This window comes from Triticum urartu, chromosome 4, assembly GCF_003073215.2.
Source record: "Triticum urartu cultivar G1812 chromosome 4, Tu2.1, whole genome shotgun sequence".
Classification (NCBI taxonomy): Eukaryota; Viridiplantae; Streptophyta; class Magnoliopsida; order Poales; family Poaceae; genus Triticum; species Triticum urartu.
In genome coordinates this window covers 536,165,168-536,176,775 of record NC_053025.1, presented here as the reverse complement: position 1 = coordinate 536,176,775, position 11,608 = coordinate 536,165,168, and the positions used below count along the sequence as shown (strand labels likewise).

Here is an 11,608-nt window from a genome sequence, read left to right as displayed (position 1 = left end):
TGTATCAACTGGAAAATGCACAGATTATCCAGGGAGATGGATTCATACCTGCTCAATGAGAGAAATTAAGCAAGCTAAGCAGTAAATAGCCTTCCCCCCCTTCCCATGCTTGGCTACGGACTTCAACAAGGATGTTCTTTGTGGAAACAACTGCACATTGACGAGCAGCAGTGTCATAATTACATGAAAAAATTACCAATACCAATGCACAGCAAATACTTTTCATACATTAGATCATACCAAGATACAACTGCAGCAGCTAAGAATGCATATACAAGAGCTGTATCCGTTTACTAATTTACCAATTACATAAATTAACTCGTGGAAGCATCTACCTCAATGAAGAGTACACGATGGTAAATGCGGGACTATTCAAAACAGTATATTCAAGAGATCACTTGTCCATTTGTGGAATTCTACAGTACATTTATGTTTTCAGATCTCCAAAACTTGTTTGGGACTGAAAGGCTTTGTTGTTGTATTTATGTTTTCAGATCAATATGTCCGTACAGTGCCAGCGGTATAGACTTCTTTCTCGAACTGCTTTATGTTTAGGGTCCCACTCCCTATAAGCTGAAGAATTTCAGATGGGCACCTGGCAGCTCCTCAATGTTCTGTACTTCTGTATTTGCGAATGACAGCATTTGCTAACAGGAAGCTTCAACATCAATGTATGCTGGATATAATTAATATGATTTCCATTTTTTCAGAGACTGAGTTTTTAAACTCAGAGAACAATTAATTCAAGATAAGAAAATTAACCTATTTACAAAAGAAATAGCATACAACAATTCTTTTCTGGATTTGTTCACAGGCCATTTATTAGAAAACCACATGATCTTCTGTAAGGTAAGGTGAGTAGGTATTGCAGCAGTCAATCGTAAATATAGCAATTTGGCTTTTGCTACCGCCCCTCAGCAAAGTGACTTTGCAGTTCAAAAAGCGCCTCCTTTTGCTAAATTATGTATCATAAGTAAAAATATTTTATATACTATGTTTTACTGAAGTGCTATTTTCAGAAGCATCAGTTCGTGTTATACTAAGTAGCACTCTAGAACAGCTTACTTTTGTAATCACATTTTCAAGGTCTTGAAAGTCACTTTCTGTGCAATCTGGAAGCATTTCATCGTCTTCTACAACGTCATAAAGTTTAATCTCTTTGACCACTATTCCTTTGTCCAGAAGAATCTACAGGCAGGAAAGGACACACAAAGAATCACAAAGCTGACGTTATTGCTTTTAGATAGAGTTATGTATGTAGCGGAAAGGTACCTGTAGAAGTCCTGGAGCATCTTCTTCAAGAGCTGTTTCAATCGAATCCCTGCACACATAGTTTCTTCAAAGATAGCATTAACGTACAAACAAATAGACCATGCAGTCCAAACAATTAGACCATGTAACATACGTCGCAGTTTTCTTCTTCCTCTTTTGCCTAGAAGGGTAAGGAATACCCTCATCATTTTTGTAACCATCTTCTTCAAGCACCTTTTCACTTGAATCCCTGCGAATGTCATTTTTTATAAGCATAAATATGAAATACTGTGTGAACATTAAAAAAAGTACTCATACTGCGTACATTGCAATTTACCTCTTCTTCCTTTGTCGAGAACAAGGTGCAAGGCCCCCATTGCAGTTCAGAGTTCTGGTGTGAGGTTTTTTCACAATAGGCTCCATACTACTGATAAAGCTGTTCTCACATAAGCCAGGCAACTCATACCCACTTAGTTCACTTTTTACTCCTAAAGATGGTAGTGAGTCTTCAGCATCTTTTGGCACACATTCCAGAATAGAACCAGAGACCTTGAGGCCATCGTTGTTTGAGTGCTGAAATTTCACAGGAGATTCAGAAGGATAAATCGCATAACCGTCCAATGCAGGCTCCGTTTTTACATAAACCAAATAGGTCCCAGAATTTCTCGGTGCCAGCTGAACGTTTTCATCTCCACAAGCCGGTGTTTGACTTAATAAGAGCTCAGCACTAGAATTAAAAGCCTTGTCATTTACTGGACCTTCAGTATCTTCAACTGGAATTTCCTTGCCATTCACAGAACATTCCCTGTAGGCTGTTCCTTCGTGATTTCTGTAATCAACATTGCAAAACAGAACATTAATCAACGTAACAGGGATAAAGTCATAGACAGCTAAAAAAGATCCATACATTTCCTCACTCTCACTTTTGGGAACTGGCCCACTTGTTTCAGCATCCATTTGCATGGATGAATTTCCCATATCATTCAAAGCACACTTTTCAGCAGATACCCTAGCAGAGCAAGAACGCATGTCTGCTAGAAGGATTCGGTAGCGGTCTTGAAGAGACATGTGATCCAGCTCAGTTTCAGCCTGATCATTAATTTGGTTTTCATGATTAACATCTGCAGTATCCAAAACATGTTTGAGGGAACATGGTTTGTCCTGATCAGGATACATCTCAACCAGCATCTGTTCCTGATTGTTTCCATTGCCTGGAAAGGAAATCACTGTCACAATCTTTGGAACAGAAAGTACATTTAAAATAAGAAAACTACAAATGAAGATCAAAACCTTCAACAAAATTACTTTTAGTAGCCATATTAACAGAAAGTTTTTCCAATTGTGCGTCCTCTTTTTCTTCTCTGGAATCATCATCAGTCACAGAATTATCCTGCACATATACCCCATAAGAATTAACCATCTATTTACAAATGACAACCTACAAAACCAAGCATTGTAAGCTTTAGAAAGTAGGAAGCCTGATGATTTCTAAAAGTTAAAAAAATGGTAATAAATACATAAGAGTTGCTCTTACCACAGTCAGATAAACTACAACGAATTTTTTAAGGGTAATAATGAAACTTTAACTACACTGAAAAGTTAAGCACAAGGCATTAAACATGACAAAAGGAATGCAGAACAGGAAATAATAACTAGTGCAACGACAATCAAATTGATACCAAAACAAAATATAGGAGAAAGAGCAGGTATTGATACAAAAAGCTCCAAAGGCCAAATACAATATCATTACTTCTCTACGTAGTGCTGGAGCAACATTACTTTGAAAAGTTCATCTTTCAATTTCAAGTAGGATAATGAGGTTCAAATAAATAAACATAAAACAACAAGAGAACATTTCAAAAGAACCAGACAATGGCCAAAGGGTCAAAATTATGTCATTCTGTATAAAAAACAAAAAATTCTGCAATATGGCCTGAAAATGAAGCCTAACAGGCAGTTTAGTGAGAACAGGTTATCAGTGAACAAATGTAACATAAAGATCTGTCCCGCCCTAGCTGGCTAAGCCAGGGATAGAATGGGAAGATATACCTTGTGGTCTTTCATCAAAAAGGAATGATATAAGTTTTTAGCTTCTCAGAAAAAGAATGAGGAGATATGTCGTGTTTATCTCTATATAGGCGAAAGTATCTTCGCAACAACGTTTACATGATAATAATAAAAAACTAGACAATCATATCAAAAGTAACAACTTATCGGCATAACATTACCCTGCTTGTTGTCAGGATAATAAATAGCATGTATTATAGTTACCTGATTCGCGGTTCGTTCGGTTCACAATTCGAATTTGCTACATCCTATGAATCAGGTTCGATGGGGGGCATGGTTTTTGAGTCGCTGACTAATCGCCAAGTCGTTTTCTAGAAATCAGGGCGACTCGCGACTATACAGCGACTTGAGTCGACTAATCGCCGAGCCGCAGGGCTGGCGGCGACTTGACTAGTCGCGACTCAAAAACCATGGGGGGGGGGGGGGGGGGTACATCTTTGATCCGCAAATTGGAGATCCAGTTCACGAACTTGCTGTCTTGGATTTCGAAAAGGCTACTATAAGATCCGCATGCAAATAGCCACAGAAGATCCTAGCTCCGGTTAGCATACTTGTTATCTTGGATTCAGAAAAGGCTACTAAGATTCGCATGCAAATGGCCACAGAAGATCCTAGATCGATACTAAATGAAAAATAGAAAAGAATGTAGGTTGGCCCAGCACAAACAGGCCCACGAGGCGACGACCTGCTCCAGTAGTTCCCGATAGCCTCTAGCTTAAGCCAGCGCCACTGCCTCCATGCGATTCGGCGTATGCTGCTCGTTCTCCCTGCTAGCTCCCAACAACCGGAAGTCGCCGCTGCTCTCTCCTGTAATCCCCTCCTGCTCATAATCCTGTAGATGGAGAGTAGCATGTCCTCCGCCGTGCATCCGCAGAGAGCAGGAGGGGCTGCTGTTGCACGACAACGACAGACCAGCCGCCGGATCTTGGCCACTGCCAGACCACCGTCTGCTGCGCCGGCCACCGGGTCTAGGCTGCCATCTAGTCCCCGCTGGCGTTTGACAAATCAGACAGCGATTTCAGATCGAACCGAGCGAATTCGAACTCTGATCTGGATCGTTCAATATAGATCGGAGTTCGAGGCCCCTCCCAGCGAATCTGGTAACTATGGTATGTATTCCTGGTATCTTTGAAAAATAACTATGCATATGATTATGATGTGAACAGTCAAATACTGAAACCCACCATTAATTGACTGTTGAGCACAATCATAAATAGCAACTCATTTCTTCTTCTTTTTAACTACTGTGTAAATTTCATGGTGCCACTTTCACCAACTTGAAAGGGGAACTTTTCAGTTTCCAGTGCGTGATGAGACTGCGTAACCAAAATACTAGATGAAAATGGTGTAGATAATAATGGTCACCCCCTCACGAGAAAATTTAACTGTGATGTACCAATGGAAGTAAGAACAAATAATACCTGTGCAGATTGAACAGAAGCTTTTGCAGCGCATTCACAATGACTTTTCTGTGACTTGTAGAATACCTTTGAAAGCACTAGTTCGCCCTCATTCTCCATTGTGTTTTTGATATAATATTGATGTAGTTCCCAATCAGTTCTCCGAGGGCTGTTCTTGAAGGTGTATAGGGCAAATGTTTCCTTGCAACCTCGTAGACCCCCATCCAAGATAATAGATCTAGAGGGGCCATTTTTTTGCCAGCTGATATCTTTGTCATTCTCATTGTTGTCTAAGTTTATTTTTTTGTGAAAGAAGTACAATGCATGTCCATCTTGCCTCATACCTGTAGGATTGCAGCCAAATGTACAATTGCTAGTTAGTGACAAAACAAGCAAACAAGAGATGTAAATACATCAGAGTGGACTTTTGGGACATGGCGGCAAGCGAGGATGATATAAAGTCTGTCTCCCAGTGCATGCAGATTCCTACTTAATATAGCTGCTTAGTGAATACGACGCGGAGCCGATTGTTACGCAAATAAGTAATACCTGGGCAAACAGTGCAATACGTACATCGACGGTCTGCATTAACTGGAATCCAAATAAAGATCGATGGCAGATAGTAATCCCTCTACCAATCCTGTACAAATTTTCTGGCTGGATTGCATCTCTCTCTACCAATCCAAACCGTCAATGCAGACCGTCAATACAAATTTTCTGGATTAACTGGTTTGTGTACACGCTTACCATTAATGGACACATCAACGGTCTGCATTAACTGGATTGCATCTCTCTCTAACAATCCTGCACAAATTTTCTGGAATTTCTAGCAGGAGAGAAGATGGACAGATGGTAATCCGTCTGGATCGTGGAGTTGCGCTCAGTTCCAGGATTTAGTTGTTTTCAGTGCTGATACTACTCGGTTAGACACTGTGGTTGAGGTGACAGAGGAGGATTCGTCAGAGGGTGATCTATACAAAGCACCTTGACACTGGCGACTGAGCAGCAACATGTACGATTTGCATTGATAGTGCATGCACTGACAATATTTAGTATGCGCAACGTCGATGGGGTCTTTGTTACGTCCGGCTAACGAGAGTAATAAGTGAGAGGGGAAATAATGAGGTACAAAAAGTTCTATGTACTAATTAGTAGTTGTCCAGACGGTTGGTACATAAATTCTGTCTCTGGCAGTGTGTGCATAATTAAAACTAATAACCCGCTATGTATAATTAAAGCTAATAACTCGCTATGGATTGATGCTGATTAAGAAGAAATAAACTACATAGAGGAGGGAGATATAATCTATCGTCTTTTACATAGTTATCCTCTTAATAGATCAATGGATTCTTGATTAGGCCATTAGGGTAGTGGCCGTCTTCAGTGGAGATGGATGAGGACCATGCAAATGACTAAGAGGTTGAACCAACTGGGAGAGAAATATAGTGTAGCAGGATTTCAGAGAGATCAGAGCTGGAATTTAGGAACTGGGAGCGTTGTTTAGTCATTGCTTGGTCAAAAGATTACATGGCCAGACCTTAGGCCATCACTGTGCTCTACTGATTCATCAGAGGCACTAATCTGCTGGCATGCTTTTGCTGCGAGGAGAGCAATGAAGGCGGTCCTGTTCAGCATTGTCCCTATTCAATGTTAATACATACCGTAAACATGAAATGTCCAACAAAATTGACATATCCCGCTAACAACAATCAAATGATCCTACACAACATTGTACACACATTATGATTGGATCTCAGATACCATGGAGGAGCCGATGAACTATTGTGCATATGCATACAGCAGCACATGAGCACGAGGGTAAACAAGAGGAGGAAGAAGGGGAGGGGAGAAGAATGACTGAATGAGAGAGGGGGAGCTGCGAGGTGGAGGTAATAAATCCCTGGTGCATAAATCTGTGAACAGCTGCTAAGCTTAAATGAGAGTGTGTCGCCAGTGGGTAAATGAGGTGGGTCTGTGTCATTACTGCGCTGTGGAATACAACCTTAATACACCATCGTTCCATTTCCCTCTGAGTTTATACGTGAATCGTTGTATGAATAAAGCATGAATCTTAGAGGATTGAACGGTGAAGATATGGACCTTGCCTGGCACCATGTCTCAAGGTGCATTTTCGGTAAATACATCCCATAAAGAGTAAACATACCTGGCATATCTAGAGGATGGGTACAGCCAAATCTTGCACCTTCATCACCAGATTTAATAAATTCACTGATGAATGGATGACGATGAGCCAGGCCATTCCCCATTTCTGCAGCCAGATGCCATAGAAGATCACTGTCGCTGGGGTTAAATTCCACACCCCTTGGTAACCCTGGCCAACTCTGCAATATGACAAGCACGATCCAAAAGTCAATAAGTAATTTAACATGTTGCTAAGCAGCTCCACTACCGTTGCTTCGTAGGAAAGATCTTGGCACATTTAAAGGTTACAAGAGCAGATCATTGAATGGCTCAACTTGGTAATGAATAGTATGGTACTAATTTCAGCAAGTGCGCACGTAGAACAAAGTTCTCTTCATTATCAGGTGATAAAAGAAGGTTCATAGGCATAGTCAAAGCAATTGCATGGAAATGGGTAGCTAGATAAGCAGGGCACGGCAATGTTTGTGCGGTATCAGGATACATGACATATTTTTATTTATTTTTGACTGGGGACTGTAGGGAAAAACCCCCACAGCATATCAAAACTTTATTAAAAGGCAAGACAAGAACAAGTACAAGGGGGATTACAAGGGGTAATCAAGCTAAACTAAAAGGAGGAAAAACGATACATGACATATTTGCCACCTCCCTACTTCAAAAAAAATATATATACTCCATCTTAAGAGAAGGTGGCAATGCCCTGACAGGCATGGATTATGACACGGATGGAGTAATCTTTATGGCTGAAAATGTGGACGGAATTAGGTCCACAGATGATGCAGGGATGCAAAAATTGGGGAAAGCCCGTGCTGACCACAATTGTCCACTTGCCAAACTTCAAAACAAAATTTCCTTTCGAGATAAGCGAATTCATGGGCAGTGGCACATCCACGAAAGAAAGGCTTAACAAGAAATGTGGTTATGAAGCCTAAAGCCATCCCCGAGACCCAGGAAGACGGAATCTGCAAAGATTGCAACTTCCAATAACCACGCATATAAGACGTTGAAGAACCGCACCTGCTGGGCCGCTCCGCCGGTGCCCTCCGGGGCGGGGGTAGCCTCGCACCTGCAAACCAGAAAGGGATCACGACACGAAAAATCTCGCACGGCAGAAGGACAAGAACGAGGCGCGCACGTACCTGGCAGGCGCCGGAGGCGAGGGTTCCACCCGCGGCGCCGGTGGAGGCCGAAGAGGGCGGCCACGGCGCGGGGCCGGGGGGAGGTGGTCGGAGTCGGAGTCGGAGTCGGGGTCGGGGCCGAGGAGGGGAGGAAGAGAGTCGATGTCGAAGGCCATTGTCGGATTAGGGTTAGAGCGGGAGAAAGGAGGGAGATTTTTAGGCGAGGAGAACTTCTTTTTTTTTGAGACAAAGGCGAGGAGAACTGTGATACTGCGAATAGATCGAGTTTGGCCGATATGATTGGAGGGCTCAGTTAACTCAATGCCACCCAACAAGCCCAAAGTTGGGCTAGTCAGGCAGGCCTCGAATTTAGGGTTTTGGTTTTGTCCATTTTGGCCCGTGATCAGATTACACGGCTTTCATGTACTCCCTCCATCCGATCGTCATAAAAAAAAAATGTACTCCCTTCATCTGGTTTTGTTTGTCTCAAAAAAAAATCTGGTTTTGGTGTAAAACGGGGACTTGCAGCCTAAAAAAAACTACAGAAGGTTCAGATGAAGATAGGCCTGAAACAAGGCAAAAATTATTCAATGGGTTTTGCTGGTAGTATTTTAGGGTATGTTTGGATCTATGAAGAGAGCACATATATCCCATGGATGCGCTTGTGCATGCGTGGTACGTACACGTAGCAACTCCCATCGAAAATTCAAGGGTACGGCGTTTGGATGTATAGCAAAGACTATTCTAGACTTGTCATGCCAAGTTTGTCGTTTGGTGTCGTTTAAAAACATGAAAACGCTAGCTTTTAGTGATGATTTTGTCGGTTACTACTACAAGGAAAGGCTTACCAACTCCCCGCAAAAACAAAGGATTACCAATGGAGGCAAGCCAAAGTGGCTCTCTCACGCGGGCAGGCATGGAGAAACCATGTGATTTCACCATGCAAACTGCTCGCTAATGAACCCGCGGTCCAAAGAAGGTGTATAGTTGTTTACTTGCATTTCTAGTTTTCTTTCTATTTTAAAATATCACAACTAACTGAGTAGAGCGTGCTTCGTTGTCTTACAACCAAATAATGAATCATGTTCTAGTGGGCTACAGCTCAACTTAGTTGGATGAGCTTAGCCTAGCAAGTAAGGATGGCTACAAATCCAAACATTCCCTTAGACTCCATGTCTTTAGTTAGCGAGTCAAAGAATGAGTTTTCTCGTTGCCTTCTCCTCCTCTTCCTCATCCGCAGCAACACTCCCTTTGCATTAATCATCGTTTGAATGCCAAACATTTATTGGGCATGCTAGGGAGATTAGAATAGAGTTTAGCAGTAGGGCTTGCCAAAAAAACTCAAGGGGAGGGGGTCTCGGACGCTTTCCGACTGCCTGCAATAGTTGGCATTAATCATTAATGGTCCATGCAGTTGTCCATATTGTTCCCTAGCCACATATATAGTTTGTGATCCTCTCACCTAACGGTACCACCAAGGGGGTTAATCCAGTTACTCCATGGCTAATGACATCCACTTTCCATGGTTGGAAAACAGAAATTAATGCCCAAGCGTCTGGACATGTTAAACTTCTCCTCATGCCCGCACTTCTGTCCACCATATCCTACTTGGATGCTTTGTCATAGTTTGCCACATGAATTTTGCTAAACTTACCATGCTTAGTGCCGATATTCTTAGCCACATTTTAGCTTGCCTAAGAGAGTGTTGCCATTTTTTAAAGTTTTCAGCATACATGGTGTTTTTGTTGAAAACAATCTTGTCTGGCATGTGGCCAAAATGGAACACCCACCCGACTTTGCAAAACATCCCTAATTTGAGGTGTGACAATGTATGGAAATCGTTGCTAGGAATCAAACAACCCCTCAAATTCTCACTCGGGGCGGACCCACCACGGTGGTTCACATACAAATTGTATATCAATGACACTCCTAGGAGCATGTTCGCATCTACTCCCTTTGTAAAGAAATATAAGAGCAGGGGGATTGTTGTTGGGAATATGCCCAAAGGTAATAATACCTATATTATTTATTTTTAAGTTTATTGTTAATGTTTATATACTTTGATATAACTGTTGTGGTTCTTTAATATGCGTTTCAGAGGAAAACTCATTAGCACATGTAGAAGTATAAACGATAAAACCAATTTCCTATTCTTGCCTCTAAGATTAGCTCAAGTGTTAATTTGATGATTCTGGTTTCCTAATCATGGGGATATGCGAGTTACATTTGAGAGCACAATGTTGGTAGAACACTCAAGTTAAATTGACCCAAGTTGTTTGTCATGCTTAGAGATTATATTGTATAGAGCCCATAGTTCATAATGCAGGAGTTAACGTATGTATGATTCCTTAGACCATGAGAGCATCGAGGTACTCCATACTGGACATTACGCTTTGGGGTTGGTCCAAACGTCATCCGTAATAGGGTGATCATAACGACAACTTACGGGTTCATCGAAAACGTATGATGACAAACTAGATAGCTCGAGACTGGGATTTGCTTTGTCGATGTCGGAGAGATATTCTTATGTCCCTCTTAGTGTGACGGCTCATCGTCTAGCCATACAAAGAGTGAATTGATCACGGGGATGCTGGAACACGAGAACGAGAAAAGAGAATGAAACAGATAACGAGGAAAGATCGATATAGTGAGCATGTGTTGCTCCCACGAGGATACCGATATATCTTGCCTCGAGTTTTGTAACGTGTCGCAAAGCAAAGGGAATAACATATAATAATCGATGGTTCACTCGAATATCATTCGTGTAAGTATAGGGATCAAAGTGGATGTCAATGGTTCCACTGTTGATCATTGAACGAATGGTGTTTTCGTTCATGTCTATATTTTACCGAATCTGCAGGGTCACACGCTTAAGGGATTATGATGTGTTGAGTTTTTTAGGAGTTAAGGAATATGAGAAAACATTAGCAGAAAAGATTTGGGAATAAAATAAATTGTTTCAAGAGAAACTGGAAGCGTCTCGGGGTTACTGGAGCAATACCAAATAATGATATATATGCTGGAAATGTTTTGGGGACCTAATATAAATAATAGAGGTCCCAAATAGTCTCCTTGATCAAACTCCGTGATCATGTGTATTTACAGGGTCGAAGATTGAGAAAGAGACAAGAGACAACTATGATGATATTTTATTTCACGCATACATAACAGTTATTCAAAGTCATTCTATCGATCCCTCATACAAACACATAGGGTTAGAAGGCTATGTCTCAACCCATTTCTTTAAAGAATTACTCACACATGGCGATCGGATCCAATGAAGAAATCATTGAAAAAGACATAAAGAGAAATGTTTTATTGATAATATGTCTTACAATGGTTGCCAGATGCAATACACGGTTACAAGTATGGTTAACCTGGAGATGGATTAATGCGGTGATGGTGATGGTGGTGGCTATGAAGATGAGATGGGAAATGGCGGCGGCAAGGGTTCAAAAATAGCTTCTAGTGCGGAGATGGAGGTTTTCGGCGATGCTCCTTTGCGATTATTGTTGGGGAACGTAGTAATTTCAAAAAAAATTCCTACGGACACGCAAGATCATGGGGATGCATAGCAATGAGAGGGGAGAGTGTTGTCCACGTACCCTC

At 41.6% G+C, this 11,608-nt stretch overlaps 1 protein-coding gene across 3 annotated transcripts; it reads right to left on the bottom strand.

Moving 5' to 3' along the window:
* Positions 1-6: 6 nt before the first annotated feature.
* Positions 7-8,268, bottom strand: LOC125552495. Of its 3 annotated transcripts, none has more exons than XM_048716071.1 (11): positions 8,250-8,268; positions 8,021-8,215; positions 7,899-7,947; positions 6,883-7,060; positions 4,740-5,062; positions 2,557-2,641; positions 1,589-2,462; positions 1,406-1,501; positions 1,273-1,321; positions 1,066-1,188; positions 7-150 (listed from the first exon to the last, which is right to left on the bottom strand). In XM_048716071.1, exons 2-11 carry the CDS (start codon positions 8,173-8,175, stop codon positions 43-45), a joined length of 2,040 nt encoding a protein of 679 aa, XP_048572028.1. In that variant the 5' UTR covers positions 8,176-8,215; positions 8,250-8,268; the 3' UTR covers positions 7-42. The 3 variants fall into 3 exon arrangements, with proteins under 3 accessions (XP_048572028.1, XP_048572029.1, XP_048572027.1); XM_048716072.1 differs by lacking the exon at positions 8,250-8,268 and having other exon boundaries at positions 1,589-2,080; positions 2,159-2,462; positions 2,542-2,641; positions 8,021-8,243; XM_048716070.1 differs by having other exon boundaries at positions 8,021-8,251.
* Positions 8,269-11,608: the final 3,340 nt, after the last annotated feature.